Source organism: Dermacentor variabilis, chromosome 6, assembly GCF_050947875.1.
Source record: "Dermacentor variabilis isolate Ectoservices chromosome 6, ASM5094787v1, whole genome shotgun sequence".
NCBI lineage: Eukaryota > Metazoa > Arthropoda > Arachnida > Ixodida > Ixodidae > Dermacentor > Dermacentor variabilis.
Window position 1 is genome coordinate 127161520 of NC_134573.1, and position 21035 is coordinate 127182554.

The 21035-nt window shown below is 43.0% G+C and overlaps 2 protein-coding genes across 7 annotated transcripts in view; both read right to left on the reverse strand.

The window, feature by feature from the left end:
* Positions 1-109, reverse strand: part of LOC142585187 (uncharacterized) — a 38068-nt gene extending 37959 nt beyond the window's left edge. Inside the window, exon 1 of the mRNA XM_075695741.1 lies at positions 9-109. The gene's annotated coding sequence lies outside the window, so the exon portion shown is untranslated. The remainder of the gene's footprint in view (positions 1-8) is intronic.
* A 1667-nt stretch (positions 110-1776) lies between these two features.
* Positions 1777-21035, reverse strand: part of LOC142585188 (uncharacterized) — a 57317-nt gene continuing 38058 nt past the window's right edge. For 5 of the 6 annotated variants that reach the window (XM_075695749.1, XM_075695743.1, XM_075695746.1 and 2 more), the window contains 4 exons: positions 19760-19863; positions 8493-8604; positions 3898-4022; positions 1777-2078 (listed from right to left, as the gene is read on the reverse strand). In XM_075695749.1, the coding sequence (XP_075551864.1) occupies positions 1797-2078; positions 3898-4022; positions 8493-8604; positions 19760-19863 (623 nt within the window). In that variant the 3' untranslated portion in view covers positions 1777-1796. Of the gene's footprint in view, positions 2079-3897; positions 4023-8492; positions 8605-16860; positions 17299-19759; positions 19864-21035 lie in introns of those variants that run through there. The other variant, XM_075695748.1, reaches the window with a different exon arrangement.

Genomic DNA, 21035 nt, shown 5'->3' on the forward strand with positions numbered 1-21035 from the left:
GCGCTCACCATCTCGGCATCTTGCTACAAGAAAATTGCGTCACATCAGCGCGGACTGACAACGGCAATCACCTGTTTACAGTACTTTGTTGCCAACACTTCTGGTTTCCTCCGCTGGTTTTCGCCGTTGTGGCAAATAATAGCGAACAAACGTTTAAGAATGATTGAATTCTTCAATATAATTCTGACCACCTGATTAGCGTGCACCTAAATCTGTGCTATTTCATCCAATCATCGTTGCCATAAAGTTTTATATTACTGTGACCACTGGTTAAACTCCCTTGATTAAAAAAAAAAAAAAAAAAACTTCACCTAGGAATATCACTTACTGGGGCGCCCTAGTAGGATTTGCCGAATTCGCGATAAGGACTAAATTGCAGCAGATGCGGCTAGGGTCGAACCCGCGACCTCGAACTCAGCAGCGCCACTAAGCCACCGCGGTGGTAAAGTGGCAAACGTGAAATGCAAATGAAATAAGCGTGATCGCCAATAAATGAAACTGCAAACTAGAAATTCACATACACTATTTTGGGGGGCTTGCAACGCTCTTTTAAAACCATGCCATGTTTAGCGTCATTGTGCCTCCTCTCATTATAATACAACGTCATGTTCGCTTCCACAGCTGCTTGATAAGGTACCTTTCCATTCAACAGCAGTGTTGCCATGTTACCTGCACGCCATCATGCGATGGGGCAAGAAGGCCTGGCATTTTCAATTACTTAAATGTAACATGCAAGAGAAAAAAAAATCAAGGATTGCTGAATTTTGCATCCCATTTATGCAGGTATAGAATACCTGGCTGATAAAACTCTTCAGGACAACTTCAGATATTTTGAGAAAGTAAAGTACAATGAATGTATGATAGAGGTGAAATCAGTTCTGTCATAGATATTTGAGAGACTGGCACTGAGCTAACTAATGTCAAGCAGTGCATGAAGTGCGAGGTGAAAGGGAAGAAAAACAAGGGACAAATGGTTAAGGAGGTCCATTTGCTCATACACATAGGCATGTCGCCAACACAGCCACCCACTGCAATCATCTTTGGCACAATATACAATGCTTTCGGCAGGCCACCTTAAATTCTGTTAGTAATGCTCGACAGCAATTCACCTGAGGCCTAGGAATAATTTGATACTGTGTTGGAAGCATAAGTCGGCAAAATAAGTGGATACTCGCTCACCAATACTTTACCAACCTTCTTTCTTCACTCATTCACACTCACGTATACTCACACTCAACAGTACTCCAGAAGTACATGTTGCTGGGCTAGTCAGTTTATACTGCTGAGTAGACAATAAATATGATCGCTTGGCGCAAACAAGGAAGGACGGAAGGGAACAAGTGGACCGCCATACTCAACAGTATTCACTCACGCTCCTACTCGCGGTCATTCATACTCGGCAACACTCACTCGTGCTGACAATTTCCCCCAGTGCCTGGCCCCCCTCATTCTCTTGCGTGCTCTCACTAACCGGCACTCATTAACAAACATACTCGCATCTACTCCCACTTGCCGGCTGTAACTCTAGTTCGTATACTCATGTTGACTTAAAATCACTGTCACTGTCTCTCATTCGTGCTAACATTAACTGGCACCCACTCCTGCTCACACTCAATCTCGTTTATACTCACCTCCACTCCCGCCTTTCTTCACTCACTGGCGCTCTATCTCGCACCTGTGTAATGAGTTTGCAGCGAGCATGAGTCATGGGAGGAAGGGGTAACTTATGAGTATGCTAACCTACAGTTCGAAGACATGAATGCCAAGAACAGATCATACAGAAAAAGCCAACTTCTTTATTCAACAGGATCAAATGGAAGGCCTCCCATAGTATGTGTAGAGGCTGGGAAGCCACCAGTAGGCACCAACATGGAAGTGGCTCCTTTGCCTGCAGACAGAGAGAGCTCGGTGATAGTGGGGCCATTGTTCAATATAACTCCTGCATTTTGCTGGCTTGAATTATTTGCCTGGGTGCAGCTTGCTATGTGCTTTGGCCAGTGAGCTTGCTGGCACGGGTAGTCACAGTAGCAGGTGTTCCAACAACAGTACAACGCTGCTTCTTTCCAGCAGTTGGCACACTGAAAAAAAAAAAAAAAAAAAGCAACCAGGACTAGTGAGGAAAGTATTAAGCAAGTTTCCTTCCCAGTCGTCACACCCACTGTCTACGTTCACTATAGATACAAGCAAGGCAGCTGCGCAATCCTGACACCTGATCTGTAATGCCCCTTTCTTAGCACGTGCTAGACCACAGGCCACATTTTGCAATAAATCCTGTTTTTTTGGTCAACTTTTCTTCCCTCCATCATGCCAGCTGCCAACATGGTAGATGATGCCCCGTGCACATCAATAACAGCAATGCCAATAGCCAATGCTAATCTAAATGCCGTGTCATGTTCTGCCCAAGCTAGCAGCAAGAGTGCAGAAAATGGATCAGAAAAAGAATTGCAATAAAATCTAGACCAACGTTACTGAATCACACTACTAAGTTAGTTAGCCATTCAAAATAGATTCACAGAACCTGGTAAGGACAAATACAAAATGGCACATAAACATAGACATGCTAAAAAAATATAGGCTTTTTACAACCAGCGGTTTGTGCAGCTAAAACCAGATGGTGCTACCAGCCCCTTTCATGCCTTTGTTCACGTCACCTTGCATGAAGTTGAAATGAATGACTAGCAGCACTGCAATGACTGTTAACACATTCATCAGCTCATCGTGCTAATAATATAATAATACAAAGCATTAGAAATCTGACTTCAACGTCCTGATGTGGCAAAGGCCTGTAGGCTAAGTCTACAGGCCTTTGCTGCATTAGGACTATCCATGAATGAGGTCAGCTTTTTAATGCTCTGCATTGCACAAATGCAATGAACGACCACATCTGCCATGTCCCAAATGGGAACTTCATCAATGGAAAAATAGAAATCGACAGACTTCTCCTTGGCGCTAACTAATTTACTGTGACAGCGGCAGATTCTAAAGAGAACGCTGCCATCTGCACGAGAACAATTTATTTCTTTGCAATGTGCATAACATTGCGTCTGTCTGGTATGGTTCTGCTGTGGCCTACAAAATACGTGCACAGATGCCATCACTCCCCCGAGTCATCCCGGCACACAAAACCACGCACAAATTACAATGCGTGAATTTGCACAGTAGTAGCTTAGTGGTTACCGTGCCTGGCTCCCAACTTTACCGGCCTGCAGGAACAAGAGTTCGATAGCAATGGCAATGATGGTAGTGGGCAAATAATTTTTTTCTTCATTACTGTATATGTTCTTCCATACTATAAGCTAAGAGTGAAGCTGGGCATTTGTGGGGGCCTGGCAACAGTGAATGCTGCATGAGGATGACAGCCCAATAGAAAGAATAGATGAATAAATAGGCGGTCACTGCGAACTCTGTTTTAAACTTTCAAGTACCGTCACAGTAAAAGTGTGTAGTGGTACAAAAGGTAGAGCGTGCATAAGCCAAGCAAGAAAAAAAAAAGGTGTTTGTCAGTGCAACACATCTTGCCACTGCATAGCCACCTCTTACTTGCATCCCCTGCTTCCAAGAACACTGAACAGGCAATGCTGCAGAGATGCATGGTGTATATTCATTGCAGTACAACACTGAAACGTTTTTGTGAATATGCATGCAAAGAATGTTGAAAAATATAGAGAACAAATGTTGAAACTTTGCCCTACCTAGACATGTCGTACTTGGAGCATCATAGATTGTGTTAATACTGCACAGCTTTATTGATAAGAATGAACGAGCAAGCGAAACCGCAGGACTACAACTGAGAGAATCTTATTCCTAAAAAACAGGACCAAGAAAGCTGAGAGAGGAAGAAACCTTGTGAGCAACGTATAACACACATCAGCAATGTAAAAATCGAGTTTTTCTCACCCACTGTTTTCGTTTCGTTTCCGATATAGCAGCAGCCATGTCTACCGCATGCTTCTCAATAAGCGACGCTCTTGTTTTCTTATGTTCGAGATCTATGCATATTCTCATTTCCTTTAGGGTCAGAGCTGAAAAATGAAAGTAAAGATGTCAAAATCCTCACAGGAAGCAACCAGAAGTGAAATAAAAGAACTGCCAAAAGAAAAGAAACTCCTTTTGGCGCACTTTGCCACTTCTCGCGACAGCTGCAAATCTCAGATTATTTAACCTGTAAGATGCAACAAGCACACACAACTCTAGCTTTGGACAGCGCACTGTTTCTCAGTTCAATGTCCACCTATATATTCCAACAACAAACCACACAAAAGCCAAAGCCATATTCCATTATCATATATAGCAGAAACTCAGTAATTAAATGGGATTGCCACTTAAATGGAAAAATAGCTATACGGTTGGTTGGTTTTGCATTAAAGGGGCCCTGAACCACTTTTTATCGAAGTGGAGAAAGGCATCTGAAGTGAAAATAGGCTATTTCAGAAATACATTGCCGCAAAAAGTACTTCCATACATTCAGAAGAAGCGGAGTTATTGCCAATCAAACACGGCCTCCACTGTGCTCCCGTTCCTTCTTCAATGCCTTGCACTGCTAAGACTACGGCAAGTGGGGCATACCCACAATGCTCCGCCTTCTAAATGTCACCATGGCGTGCAGTTCAAATTTGATTTTGGATGTTAACGTAGATGCCAAGACTTCTGCCTTTGGTGCCTACGACGCGGTAAACATAAGCCAAATGTGGTTGTCCTCAGTGAGCTGCAATGCGCTCAGCCAGTGAACTCGTGGTGGCACCCCGCAGCGGCCACAGTATCTACACTATGTAGCTGTCTCCAGCTTGATGTCAGCTATAGGCCCATAGCAGCCGTCTAAGGGAATGATAAAATAAAGCGTCACGAAACAAAGTGTCCAGAAGAGAGTGAGGACAGGGTTTTCGGTTGAAAAGAGAGCGTTTGAGAAAAAGATGACTTTGTGATCTGTTTGCCAGCTCCACCACTGCATGCAACAGCAAAACTTGGCCGAGACGTTCACAGCAGCATATGCTACCCGCTAACTATGTTATTTCACCAAGCCTGAGGGGTGGTTCAGGCCCCCTTAAGGGGAAGGGGAAGGGAAAAAAAAGGGGGGGAGGGGCTTGTTAAACAGAAGCAAATTTTCTCCAACTCTGGGTAAATAGAACTAAAAACTAAAAAAACAAAGACCTGCTGAAAACAAAACTGAGCAGCCAATGCTAGCGACATCGCAATACACACCACTGTTCATGCCTTTCCTTTTGGAGCTTTGTCGCTAGTTCTCTATATCTCTTTTGCTGACTTTTGTTAGTGTCATGGTTAGTTTACCTCTACCGTGGTCCTGGCTCACTGTGCCATATTTGTGCTGGCAATGTCGGTGAGCCGTAGGTTTGCTGATGGCGCCACAGAAATGCCTGCACAATGACCTCATGCTGCAGACGAAGACCAAAGTTATCAATGACTTCAAAAGAGGTTGCTTCACTAAAATGGCTATTTTATTACTAAAGCACATTTTTAATTTATGTTTTTGTGGTGGTGGCTCTAGTGAGCTGCTGAATGCAAGTAGAGTTTGCAAGATACCCTTCCCTATAAGCACTGCCGCAACACTGGAATAAAGAATTAACTTCATCTCTCAACAGAAAGCAGTTCATACAAACGTTCCATACGCTGAATCGAGACTGCACTTGCCAGCTATGACCTCCAAAATGGGGTGCCAGGCGCAGTGAGATTTTGTAGGCCATGACCGGCTGAATTCGCCACTACCGGCAAAGATGCTACTCTGCTTCGGCAGCCACTCCTGCCGTGCGACGCATGATTTGGGAGGCATGTTTGCAAACAGCTGCAATATTATTCAACGATTTGACCATCTGTGCTCACAGCAGTTTCCACTTATAGCCTCTGTATTTCTTCGTGAAGGGAGTGAAATTTCATTATACTGAAATTGGCTATAAACACTCTTTGTTACATTGATACCATGGTGTTCTATGGATAAACGTTTATAAAAAATTAGACACTTCAGAGGTTTAACTACTTGCAACCATAGGGTAGCATCTCAGTGATAGTGCTACTGCTGTAGCTCCCACAGTGTTGCACCTGAGATATAAAACGGAGTATTCATTGTGCCCGCTTCTGATGCTGCACATTGCCGAAGACAGCAAAAAGAAAACTGCTGCTCTTACACAACTGCGTGATTACTCCTGGGTGCTTGCTTCAATGTCAATCCAGATATGGTGATAACTGGTTATAAAGGTACAATTTTTTGGTTTTTGTAAAGACCACTGTAATTGGATTGCACTGCACAGGCGAGTAGGCCCCACGCCTGTATATTTTACTCCCCAAAACCAGCAAAGAGCAGATAAGCAATTGCATGACTGGGACATGGTCATTAGTAGCCATACTACAGAGTCATGGACAAATTAAAACAAGCATGTGCAGTGTAGCTTTTAATCTTATCTACTCGTGCACATAAATCAAATTACTGCTCAGCGTATCATTTGTCTTCTCATTATCATAACATCTGATGCAATTATCTTCTGTGCTTATTATGACCATCTCCACCCTTTCGACAGCACACACGGTGTTATCAATTTTATGTTGTATATGGAAAAGGGCTGTGGGAGGCAGCGTGAAGAGGTAGAAGCCATGGCCATGGTCTATTTAGGTCGGCCAGTCATGGTGCAGTGGGATTTCGGGAGTGACTGACATCGTGGCTGCTCAGGTCGAGCACACTAGCGTGTTCTATTCTCGCCCTACCTAAACGTGAGCCTATCTTTTTCTATGCCTGCTTGGTCCCTGGAGAGCCCTGTAGTCATGCCGTTTCAGGACCCTCCTCCTAATATGAAGCGCGATTGAAATATGTGTAAAAGCTCAGGTAAAGCCCAGGTAAAGAAGTCCTGGTAAAATGTGCAGACGGTGCCGTACGGACACCAAGTCTGGACACAGGGCGCATTGTCTTGTGCGTTGATGACGTCAGTGGTAGTGCCCGTTTCACGCAATCCCAGAGAGCTGTACCAGGCAGCACCGGCAGCGTAGGTTGTCAGCAACGCGCTGCCACAGTGGTGCCGTAGTATGAAATCCCGACCTGCCACAGGTTCTCGTAGATGCCCGGGCCTGTAGATGTCAGAGCTCCAAAAGTAGACCGTCTGGCAGCTCGGGACTTGCGTGGAGATAGCGCAAGTGTTGATCACTCACGATGTAGACATAGAAGTGATGCTTAAGCTTAAGAAACCAGATGGCAGAGCTGCTCCTGTAAGACTACAGTAGGTGCGAGCACAGAACGTCGGAAGGCTTGCCTGCTGCTGCTTGTTGCGGCGAAATCTCTAATGCCAATAGTAACAGGGTTGTGGTGGTCACTACAGGCATTGTCAAGGTTGTGCTTGTGGTGAACCATGCCCGCGAGAGAGAAATTTACACCTAGTGGAGTCAGTGGGAGAGCCTCTGCATCGGTGATGAGTGAGGTGCCCCTGAATGAGAAGCGGACAGCTTGTGGGAACGTCCGAGGAAGGAGAGAGGCGGGTCGTAGAGTAGCTGAAAGCGCTCGCATTTGGCCCAGTGAATTCCTTGGCAATAGTCGACCTGCAACTGCCTTTGAGGTAGGGAGGAGGGTCACGAACTGAGTAGAGGTTTGATGCTGGGGCCGGCACGTGCTGGGTCAGCACGTGCCGGCCCCATGGGTGGATGCAGGTGATGTGGGACAACAAAAGATGCGGAATGTCACGTTGGTTCAAATGGCGAGAGCTGTTCTGACTGAGCACTCGAGGTGACAAAGTGAGCAAAGACGGCTGCCTGCAAGTCCATGTAGACGTCGGGACCGGGGGATGACAACTGGAGCCTGGAATGCAGCCGAAGCCTGGAACTTTGTTGAGAATAAAGTGGCTGTCCAGCTGGACGAACCAGATGTCCGGCATGTCGATGCTGAATTCGCAGACACCCTACAACCATGGGACGTCTGCCAAGCTGTGTGAGGCTACGTCACTGGCCTTGGTAGTCAGTGCGCTGACTCTGGCATGACCGGGCTCGATCGTCCGGGTTACCAATTTATGGGAGGCGGCATGAAGACGTAGGCGCCGTAGCCATGGTTTATTTAGGCCGGCCAGCCATAGTGTAGCAGGATCTCGGGAGCACCTGACACTGCGGCCGCTCAGGTTGTGCGTGCTATAGCGTGTTCTGCATGTGAGCTTATCTTTGCCTGTTTTAGAGGCGATAGTCACGCCGCTACAGGGCCATTGTAAGAAAATATAAGCAATGATAACTGCTGGTACACAGCAAAATGTATATTTCAGTTTGCTACGTAGTTTTCCGTTTTGAGGACTTGCAGACCAATTTTTAACTAATAGCAAAAAGGCAGCAGCAGGAAGTGAAGGGCTCCTGGTAGCAGGAAATGCATCCTTTTCTTCAATTCTACGAGGCAGCCCAAAACAGTAGACATACATTTTCTGTTGTAACTGCTGTAACATTTGCCTGTATCCTAATAAAAGCAAGCCTGTAAACACAAGAATGTTGCCAGGGCACAGCCAATGGCCTATCTCTCTTACCAAGGATATGGTGGTATTCCAGCATCTCTTCCTTGCATTCTTGCCTGATGCGGTCAATGCTTTCTGCAGCTTTCTGCACAATTTCAGATGTCTTTTCTGCACATGACTCCTCCTGAAAAGACAGACAATGAAAATGGCATCTATTGGTTAGCCAATCTGTGGGGGGCACCCAATTAATACGCCACCAGTAAGTGAAATATATTGAAACTTTTGCTTCGGTTTGTTCTCATCACTGCTGCCTCTCGCCTACAAGAAAGCACGTCCTTTATTTTGTCCTTTGTTATAACTTTATTTTGTTTCTTGATTGCGGTGCTTGAAGTGGTATAAGCATACGAGCACAATCGTTTGTAGCATTTGGCCCACAGCCAATTTGACAATCAGCAGATCCCAAAGCTTGAGGCCAATCAGTGTGCATGCCTGGATTGTGAAACACGAGTCAAATGGGAAGCTTTGGGGTTGGTGTGATGAAGTACTCCATCATAACAATAGACCGATCTCACAAAGCAATCTGCAGATGCACGAACCTTCCGTTACTGACACTGCCACCTTGCTAATTGGAGTTCTTTAAGTGCAGATAAGTTTGAAGGAAGTGCCCTTCTACCTTTCCCAATCCCCATATCCTCCAATTTTTTTTTCGACATGGAGTGCCGCCAATACCCCCAAATGTTCTAAACCTTTTGATACACATGCAAAAACAAATGGCTTCTATACTCTGGGGCCAACCTAAGTATTTAATACAAGCACAATTTACAAAACCACAGTGCACCTGCTCTTCACCACTGAAAGTGTTGCGCCACCCAGAGTTTGCTGACGGCTGTCTGTTCACTGTTTTCATTGAATACCATAACACCCGATCTTCGAACACTAAATTTCAAACCTACATTGTTGCCTTCCTGTCCACAGATATTAGCCAGACTTTGCAAATCACCTTGCTTGTTAGCTAGCAAAACAATGTCGTCCGCATAAAATAAACCTGGAAGCCGCTGCTCTACTACTGTACCCGTGCTTTGCTAATATGCATGCTAGGCTAAGTGGAAAACTAAAGCTCCTTGTTTCTAGCTACAATATTACATTTGGCTGAATATTCATATGAAGATCTCCCATAAAGTTTGTCAAAACATTTGGGTTTCATACTGAAACCAGTGACACAAAGACGGATCTGTACGGTGAAGCTATCTTAAACACGCAAGAGCATTTGACATCAGGAAAATGAGTAAACATAATTGGCTGGTGCATATACAAAATTTTCCTAGAGTTAGACAGCGGTGCATATGCCATTGTATTCTTAGGTTGCCGCTGACTAGCGTTTGTGCCATACTATATTTATTATGAATACTCGTTACTCGTTTTGAAACTGCATTCCATACACTAAGTCCTTATTCATGCATGTGTTGGCATAAATCATGCTATGTGAAAAAGAGTTGGAACCTTTAGGTGGCAGTAGTGATCAATGCAGTCACATGGAAATGCCACATGATTACACTAAGCCAATCATGCACTGGCAATGACAAGAAAGCATGAGGATGAGGGGGAAGTTCTTAAGCGCGGGTAGTGCAGCTGGTTGCTGGCCTTTTAAGTGGCACCAAGCATAGACTATCCAGTTAGATGATCAGTGAACAGTGCATATGGAAGGCATTACCAAATCCTGACTCTAAGCTTACCGCTGTCATTGAAAAGAAAAGTGTACAATCATTGCTACCAGTGCTAACATATGAGGAAGAACCTCGGAGGTTAAGGAGCTTGAGAACAAGGACCGCACAATGAGTGATGGAGTGAAAAATGTTAGGTATAACGTTAAGAGATAGGAACAGAGCTGTGCAGATTAGGAATAGAGCTGTGCAGATTGGAGATAGCTGATATTCTAGCTGACATTAAAGGGCCCCTCACCAAGCCTGGCCATATTGAGCTGACAAGCGCAGAGCATACAATGTGCGTTAACAATCGCATTTGCAAAGAATCACATCGCTACGCGCCGCGGAAAGGTCTGAAATTTCAATCCGAACGCCGTTTTCCCTTTCCCTCGCAGCGACCACGCTCCAAGCTGGACGGTGACATACTCATGTCCCTGCGCCTACATACTCATGTCCGCAGCGACGTCGCTCGTGGTGACATGCGACTGAGAATTATTCAAGGCAACATCTGTTATTTGAGTGATCTGTTGCTTGAATTGACGAATTGAAGTTTAGGGAAATAATAAAACACAAAAGGAATGTCGGCGTGTTTTTTGTTTTACTTCGCACCGAAGCAAAAGATGTCCATCCGCTTCATCTGCTTGTTCCCACGGTTGTGCAGTCACGTGCACAGGTTCCGAAACTATGCCATTTTCTACCATGTTCCAGCGCATGATCATGCTCTGTGATCTGCTTGTTCTGCCCCACTATTCGTATAGCACTGAATTATACCGCTAGTCATGTGTCTTTGTGCCCAGCATGTTTTTGTGCCCACCATGCAAAACTGTGCGCTGTGCGAAACGAGACAATCACAACAGCTCGCACGCAATGCCTTCAGCAGAAGTGCACAGTGCCGGGGGGGGGGGGGGGGGCGAGGAGAAAAAGATAAATGGAGGTGGGGCCCATGACGTATGCGTCACAGGATCCCCTGAGGTCCGGTATGAGAGAACGCAGGGAAGGAATTACGTTTGTGGAGGCTAGACGGGGCGAATGGAGAATGTGTCTCGCTTAGCAGTGGATCGTACAGTTGATCATGCCTTATACCATAGTTACGGCTACAGTGGTGAGATCAAATTAATTTTGGTTAGCGCACTCATGACTTGCAAAGGTCTTATTCATTTTCGCTGAATAAATGATAAAAAGAGGAAGACACATTGCAAATTCCCCTCGCAGTAAGAAAATACCTGCTTTAATGAGTATCCAGGTGGAACTGCCATTTCTTAAGAAAAAAAAGTGTTGACTAAAAGTAGTTGCAGAAAACTGCGTGTACCTCTCTCAGTGGTTTATGAAGCATGGTGCTGGTCATAGTTGAGTAGATTTATGGCAAACGTTTTGTGAAACAGACATTCTGGCTACCAGTGGGACAGCTAAGGCTTCGTTGCCAGCAGTGAAACACAGAGTCGCACCACATACTACCAATGTTTCAGCAGCTCTGAAATTGTAATGGACATTAAATACTTAAAGATTTGTGGTGTACTAAAGAAAGCCTTTGTGATGCGTTGTTCACTTTCAAGAATTTACCTCTACTATGCGATCACTTAGTGTAGGAGGCCAGTTGGAGTCAATAGCCTGTGGGATAAAAGATGTGCAGAGTATGCTGCAAGGCATTATCATGAGTAAGTACAACACAGTGTAGATGTGGCTTGGTAGCCTGTAGATTACAAAGGCAAATGTATATCCTGGCCACTACTACTGTACATGGCAAAACATGCCTGACGAGCTAGAGCGGTCCACTCACCTGAGTGTTAGGAACTCTACTCACATACTTTAGTACTTTAGAAAGATAACACGAAGTCTTTGCGCATTACTTTCGGATGTAGCAGTTTAGTGAAAACAGCTGTCCGTTCATAATAGAACTCTGTTATCAGGACGTGATGAACTCGGAAGGTTGAGCTGCGTTTGGTTACTAGAGAATCCATCATGAGCTGGGGAGACGAGGGCTAAGGCTACAAGAATGTTGGTGATCCTTGCAAGGTTGCTATAAAATATTCTGCAGACCTATGTTTTGTAAGGAAAAGTAGGAATTTTGAAAACATACACAACATGACAACCACAACTTTTGTTACAACACTCATGGTAGCATTTGAACCACTTGCTAACCGCATGCTGCATGCTGAATCTCTTTGCGTCCTTGTAGGTATACATAAAGACATTACGATGGATAGAACTAACAAATGGCAACCGGGAAGACTATGCCAGTGAGACATCAGTGAATTTGTGCTTTGGAAAGGAACATTTATAAACATGTAAATCATGGTGTCAAAATACTGTGCAGACATAAGGAAGCCAAAACATAATTCAGCATGTTTATTATTGAGTGAGCTAAATTGTGAGGACACATAACATTCTTAAAACAGCCAGCATTAGCATAGCAGCGTGTTGCTTCTGAGGCTTCATCCAACACAAATTGCATGCATTTCGAAGCATGATTAGTGACAAAATCATGACGCAGAAATAATTTTCTAAAGCAGTAAAAACGCACTTTGTTGTTGTACTGCCACCATTTTGAAGAGCACAATGCAGAAAAAGTAAAATAACAACACAAGAAATCATATGCCTTCAATACAGTTTATTCATTGGCACAAATGTAACAGATAACAAAATATATAGCACTTCACATCTGAACACAGGAGATCCACAGATAATAAATGTCAATAGAGTAAATCAGGCCACCATGCATTCAGGCAGTTCATAGATAAGCTACTAGCAAGCAAACTGGGCAAGTACATGCTCGGAGGCTATCTTTTTACATTTAGAAACAATGAAAATTGTACACTGTAACACGAACATTTAACAAGGCAACAAGTTTGTGGCTGCAGGTGGCGGTACTGTGAAAATCTAAAGGAATTTCACATACCGTCACTAAGACATTTAGGTCAAGCAATCAATCTAGGTACAGTCTTGCTATCTTTATGCAGAATGCAGAATTTCAAAAGTCAGATGTTGAAAATATGGACTCAAGACGAATGCAAAGGTCAAACAAACACATTTTCGCTCTATTTGTGTCCGTGTTTTCCAGACCCAACTTTTAAAACCATGAATCCTTACCAACTTGCCGAGTGTTCGCTGCTCTGAAAATTCAGAACCCTATGGCAGGAGTATACAAAGAGCCCTTGAACACAACCACAGCTAGCGAAAGCCTCAGTAGATGCTGGTCACTGTACCCACTACTGCAAGGTTAACCAAGCATGCGCATCATTCTACTTCTTTTTGCCATTGATGCTAATTTCAAAGTTAAAAAAAAAGCATGCTTTTCACATTTATATTCCCAGATATTTTGTATAAAACTCAAAGGCAGGCAGCTGGTGTGAGAAAAATCGACTCATTTTAGTGGTATACCATGTGCCATTTGTCAGTCTTTGAATCACAACCTCTCGTTCATTTCTTTGAATGACAGTGACCAATGATTAAGGCACTGTAAGCTACAAGCAAAATTTTACTTGTATGTGAATGTCATGGTGATACTAATGTAGATAATAGCAAAATTTATTAGGCTGATTATCTAGTGTAAGTCAGATAAAAGTGATCCAATAAAGAGTTATCCAAATCTGCTGCTGGGTACGAGCTATGATTCTTTGCTGTAGCACCAAGTGCTCATGCCTGAAGTTTTGGTGAATGATGAAGTGCCGCAGCTGATTGCAACTAATTCAGAGAGAAGTGCAAGCTAGACACAGGCAGAAGAAAACGCACACACACTTAACCCTTTTCTGTCTCTGTATAGTTCGTATCTCTTTATTTTCTCCTTATGGACTAACAATATGACCCCCCCCCCCATCAAAAGAAGAAGAAGAAGAAGAATGGATTCTGTAGTTTTAAGTGCCAAAAACCATGATTTGATTATGAGGCAGGCTGCAGCAGTAGACTTCAGATTAATTTTGACCATCTAGGTTCTTCCACATGCACTTGAACCTAAGTACATGAGTGTTTTTGAATTTTAGTCTCATCGAAATGTGGCCAGCGCAGCCGGAATCAAACCCACGACCTCGAGCTCAGCAGCACAATGTCATAGCCACTGAACTACTGCAAACAGGTAGGGCCAGACAGCCACCCTTGTGAACTACAAACTATAGTACTCTCCATAACCTAGCTTTAGGACACGAAACCAAACAAGCTAATTTAGTGCAATGAATCCTTTAAAACAACCCTGCAACTGTAAGAAAGAAGCATTGAAATAAGCCCTTGCATCACTGTGTGACCTCTGCCACCTAGTTATAGTGCTGTCATCAAATGAAACATGATTACTTGTTAACAAGATGCTGCCCACAACAAAGTAATACCCACACAGGTGTTTAAAAGAGCACAGATGTCTTAAACTGTTCAGCTGTTTCACCATGCTGATTGGGACTAGAGACTCTTTGCAGTAGAATGTATTATTTTTCTAAATAAAAGATATGTCTCCCTCTTGACAAAACAGGATGATCACATATCCATTTAAATTTCTGTGCAATCCACAAAGCCATCTATGGTCTCCTGTTGCGCAGCTTGGTGAAAGTGTCCTGTTGTTAATTCAGGTTACTTGGATATGTGACACTGTGTTTGTTTACAAACTACACCTTTAAATGAAGAGTGCTTTTAACTACACTGTCTACAGGGTGTCTACCAAGTTGACATTTCCAAATTCTCTGAGTTTTCCAGGTTTTCCCTGAGTGCCTTTGCAATGTTCCCTAAGTGACAGAACTTTGTCAAGAATGGCTGACACCATGTTGCCTGATGATGTCACTCACTAATAAACATGCTAAAAAAAAAGACTTCATCCAGTTTGAATAGTAAGGAGTAGCGTTTATTTTATTTAAAAAAGAAAGAAAAAAAAAACAGAAGGGAGGCGTTAGTAAAATGCATCGCGAATAAAATATTTTAAAAAGAAAGGTAAAGCCCATTGCAAATCAAGTCGAACATTTTCAAATATGAATAAAAAAAGATGCTTACAGAAGCAAATACTTTCGAATATGAGCTATTTATATCAACTGATAGCAAGCTCATTGGTATGAGGCCCGAACTTTGTCATGAGTGAGATTCTCTCTGAGCAGATGGAAAGTCAACCTCAACTGTCCTGACATACTGTCAACCCACGCACAATTCCACAGTGTTGCGCTTCACTTCTTTAGAGTTTATTTTGATTTGAATGGAGGGACACCTGCATCTCTGCGTCAGCCAACACTTTGCTTTTCGAACTCAAGCTCCTTAAAAAAAGCGGCGGCACACAGCACTGAACAGCAAGATGCATAATAGCAAACGTTGAAGCAGCTTGGCCTAGCGTTGCCGTGGTGGTGGCTGCGGCTACCAACGGATCTGCGTGCGAGAGCACCGGTTTGAGATGGCAAGATAGCCAAAATGAAAGTGGTGGTGGCTCTGATCAATGCCGTTTCGGACCTGTGGTCACGGCAAAACATCTGGAAAGTCGGATGGTGAAGGGTTTTTGTGTCCGAAATTTTAGAAGTTCTTATACATAGACTCTATAAAATATGAGGTGGTGTCGCAAAGACGTCTGAATTATCGGGCATGTCCTAAAAAATTGGCCATCTGGAAAATTGGCCATTGACTGTACACTGGCAACTCCTCCAGCCGACGACATGCCGTCAAAGGCGACTCGTTATGATTCCTTTCTGTTACTTGAGCCAGCATTACGCGACTTTCGTTCTCTTCCAATAAAATTGCAGCTAGGTAATTTCCCCCGATAGAAGCACAAATTCCCTGAGTATTTCCAGACTACTCAAGATCCCTGAGAATTCCCAGTTTTCCAGATTTTCCCAGTTGGTAGACACCCTGTGCCAAGCATTATAGCAGGCATGATCTCCATATGCTTGTTACATGTACAAGTTTTAACATTATTTTCCATGTGAAATAGTGCCACTCTAGTTTAAACATAGCATGAAAGCAATTTTTGCAGAAAAAATACATAAAGGGGTCCGTCAGCAAGAAAGTATGCTACCTTTTCTTTCTTTTACTGCGGGCCCGATCGCACCACTTTTTGTTATGGGTGTGCCAGCATCATCTTCAGCCTATCTTTTATGTCCACGGCAGGATGAAGGCCTCTCCCAGAGATCTGTAATTACCCTTGCCTTGCATTAGCCGAATCCCCTGAAATTTTTATAATTTCATCCCCCTACCTAATTTTCTGCCGTCCTCGACTGCCCTTGCCTTCCCTTGGCACCCATTCTTAACTGTAATGGTACTTCGGTTATCTGCCCTAAGCATTACATGGCCTGCCCAGCTCCATTTTTTTCTCTTAATGTCGACTAGAATATTGGCTATCGCAGTTTGCTCTCTGATTCACACCGTGCTTTTCATGGGCATGTATGGCGCTTTTTCATTTGGACTTTGAGAGAGATTTGCACATAATCAAATAATGCGCACCACTTCACAAATTAACATCAATAATGATAAACACATTGTAGAATGCCTAACATTTAGTGAATAAAGTTTAGGTACTTCCTTAATTAATGGCAGTCAATATTTAGACCTCTGACAAGAAGTTGGCAACTAAGGGCACTATTAGCATGGCTGAAGGCAATGTCGACTCCGTCAAATCCCAACCAAAGATGCATCAAAATTAGTATTGGTTGTGTCTTCAATATCAGTATGAACTTGGTCTTCACAGGCAGTTTGTTTCACTTTTCCAAAGATGGAGGCTATTACTAGGTTTCTGCAGAAAGAAGCAAAATGCTTCCTACCACTAATGTATTGTATAGTTCAAGCAATATCCAAGTCTGTTCTCACTTTTGCAAATGAATGTCATATTCAAAGCTAATTTTTCTTTTTACTCTGAGCTTCATTGAACCAATTAGGCATGCACGACAGCTCAAGCATAAGGCACCTGTCTGGCTGTTTGTTGCAAAACGATTACACACCTTAAGTACATCAGCCCGCCCTTTCTTGGTGTCATCCAGCTGATGTTTCAGCGCTGCAACCAAAACGCTTGCTTGCTCCAGCTGTTCCTTGAGCTTCTGATTTATTTTGTGCTGCTTTTTTACAAGAGCACTTTCATCTTCTGTACATGAATGCTTAGTGAGAAATTCAAACTTATGGTCAAGAGGCTCATTTTTTGTGCTGTAAAGTTTGGTGCCAGGGTCGTCTTCCCCTTTTGGTTCAGCGGAACATGGCCTTTGCACTTCGTCCAGGTTGTCAGGTTGGACAGGCTATGGCAGTGGAAGGATAAAAAGATTTAATGTTGGAAAAGCAATACAGGTGAAAACAGCTGAAGTATCATCAAATGTGATGACTGGCGGGATTTATGCCCCGGAAAATTTTAACTCTCAACAGGCAGACTAGCCACAATGCCTAAACAAGCTTAATTTACTCATTCAAGAGGTTATGCTGCTTTACACACATTTTGCTGACTCTGTATGAAATAGGAAGTTTATAAGTTCAGACTAGCTTTTCATACATACTTTCCTTTGTACAGACAAATGCCTCTTCACAATTTTCTCCTTTGTGAGAGGGAAATTGTTGGCACTCAAATAATGTAGTTCTTTCTCCCTTCATAATGGGTGTCACAAACTCTTTGGCCCTGCACTGGGCATCAACTCTGACAAATTTCAAAAATTAAGTAACTTTTTTTCATACAGTGCAAATAATTATTCATGGCTACTATATTACAGCAACTGCATATTGCTGTTCCAATTACACTGCATCTACAGTGTACTGTTTGTGACATCCCACTTGATTGTCAGTTGTAATAGTAGTCATGACAGTGTTACCTGATATTCTTAAGTTGATTTTTTATTAATGTGTGATGTTATTTGTAAAATCATGTATAAAATGTTTATCTAATTTCAGTTCCCTGACTCCTATTGTGATAGATTTCTGTTCCTTATGCATGTACTGCTGACACTGTTGCCCTGGCAAGGTCTTACCCAGTTCAGCACACTTCTTGTTGTGCAAACTTATTGAATGTCCAAAAATAAATCAAAATGAATAAACAACCAAAATACATAAAAGATAATGACAACCTGACAGAGAGCAAAAGGTATGCATGTGTGTGGTAAGGAGGAGAGAGGTGAAGTTGGCGAGGGAAGCTGTATCTGAAGGGCAAAAAAGACTGATGGCAACTATGCAGTGAAAGCTTGAGTGAGATGACTGCGATCTTATGACGACTTCTGGATCGTTTGGCTTTCCCACTGTTAGTGCAATGTGTTGCAACACAACACTTCATGCATGGGAGGCCCTCTTTTGGAATGTCACATGAGGTTTATTATTGCATTCCTCAGGTTCTCAATATTCAAGCCTGCAAATGGAGAAGATATCTAGCAAAGCATACTTTTAGTGCATTATGGCTGATGGCTAACTTACAGCTGACTACCAACTAGATTACCTACATATTACAAGTAAAATAATCCATGGTACGATACATAATGCGAGACGAGATTGTATAAAAAAGCTATTGGAAAGCAAAAGTCATGAAATAACTTATTTCTTGTGGATCGACAAAATGTATCTCCTGTTCGATTGTGCAGCACGTGCCTCGATTTCCAGATGTACGCCTAGAGAGTGATGAAATTCAGTTTTTCAGGTGCATGCTACAACGCCCAAATTCTTGTACGGGCGTTTTTGTCGGCAAAATAGACGGTCTCGAAAACATGTTGGGTTTCATCCCACTCAGGCGTTCTGGTGCTAATTTTCAACCCTGTGACGACACTTGAGTCAACATTAAACATTCCAAGTTTGTTGGAAAGATAGTGCACGAAAATTCAGGCAGACTAGCTCGCGCACACATAGCTTTAATCAACGCAAAGGCTAAATGGAAGCATCAAACAGAGGGCGCCTACAAAGTGCGTGACCAGTCGAGTGGTTGGCACCAAGCATACATACAAATAATAGCCCCATCATATTGTTGTGCACATAGCCATTTCTTGACATACACACAATGTCGTTCTTGCTGTTAATAATACACTGCTAAACTTATGTGCACTATGCACATTATATAGTCATCGACAAGGTGAAAAACAAAACAAAAGTGTCTCTTACTTGGCATTCCATCGAACTCTGTCGATTCGCTGCAACCACTCGTGTCGAAGCACAGGTTTCTTCGGGAACACGTAAAATCTGAGGCCCTTCTGTTTCGCGCTGTTGTTGCAACACCCCGGCATACAAATGAACCCACCCATCGTGACATACGAATAAAAACTGAAGAAGCTTGCACATTCTACGCTCAAGTAGCTTGCAGCAGCAACAATGCACGAAAACGATTGACTACAACAACTGGCACTCACCGCTGCAGTGGTGGCATGCCGAAAGTCACAGTGCTATCTGTGTGATTGGTCATGTTTTAAAATAAATTTTCGCATTCTAACCACATCACTTGCGTAGTGGTGATTGGAAAGACACAATGAGCTAGCAGGGGGACAAAGATAAACAAGTATAGAATGACTCCAGTAAATGATGTTTAAGTCTGAACTTTTACAAGAGCTACACAATGCTTCGTACAAGGAAAAAAAAAAAAAAAGAGAGAGAGAGGGATAGAGCGCTCAACTGCAGTGTATGCAAGTCCCTTTATTATCACATTCTATTTATTCAATTTACCATTGACCAATGTTTTACCACTGTGACATCTCGCCCCCTCTCATTCAACAAGCTCACAAACACTCCATGTATACGTACAGTTGGCGTGGTTGTTCCACTGGAAGGGGGCTGCGATGACAGAGGGTCGAGCTCACTTCGTTTGGTCGTGAATTTCATCTTAGCACGGCCTGGTGGTTTTGACACTGTGAAATAAGTGGCAGAAAACTTTGCACTAAGAAAGCAAAAGCTACATGAGGCAGTTGTGCAAGCCTACTTTTGTACTTCTTGTGCTACTTGAATTCAAAGTGAGCAGAAAGGCATAGATTTGTAACTTCCCCACCAGAGCATAACTGCCTCACATGGATTAGCAAGATGTAAGGTAAAATTAAACACATTGCAAGTGCATCAACAGCACTGGAAATTCAAATACAAAGTCGAGGTGCAGGTCAGCTGCAAAATTTGCTTGCCACACAATAATAAAATTTTGGTGCTTTTTGTGACAGCAGTGCTCTGTACATTGTTGTCTAGCTTTTTCACATCTCAACAGGAAGCAACAATAGGCACAGTGATGACTCAATAACGTCAATACACAAAATAAAATGTTTTCTGGAGCTTCCCTTTGAAGACATAATTCTACAAGGGCATTTTTACAAAAAAGCGAGTACAGTTATACATGGTTATTTGCATGAGTTATGAGTGTGGATATAAAGACGAATGGAAATAATGTAGCACTTGGGACTACAACATGCCTTTATAACTGCTGGTAATGCGAATGAGTTTAATATAGAAAATCAGAGAAGCACAATATAAATCACAAGGAAAGCAGCAACCTTGAATGAATGAAAAAGCACACACGTGCATGGGAAGTGTATAGAGCTAATGAAAAATCAAGGTACGACATGCATGGTATTGCCCACTCTTCGAAATGAAATCCAGGGACTGTATTTGGTAAAGCCTTTTTTTTGAGTCATTTTCCATTAATTTTGCCTTTTGTCATTGACTTGCACGGCACCACGCCTCCATTATGACCAGAATCAACCACTTGGCAGGACAGATCATAAAAGTTTACAAAACAGGAGGAAAAGAATCCTCACAAGGTACAACCCCTGTTCGTTCACCACTGATTACAGCACATATGGTTATTTCATCAGATGAACCAGAGCCCCAAAAAAGTGTTGTACTTTGCCTGCTGTAATGGACAGCAAGAAAAAAAGAGGGGAGGGGGGATAAGAATTCAGGGGCAGAGCAAGATGGTGGGGCCGGAGGTGGTGCTCTGACCACTGCTCACTTACTGTTTTCTTTTCTTAATACCGGGAAGCTTTTCTATATTTGTGCTAGGTAACTGTAATTAGGATACCTTATGGGTGTGTAAGTT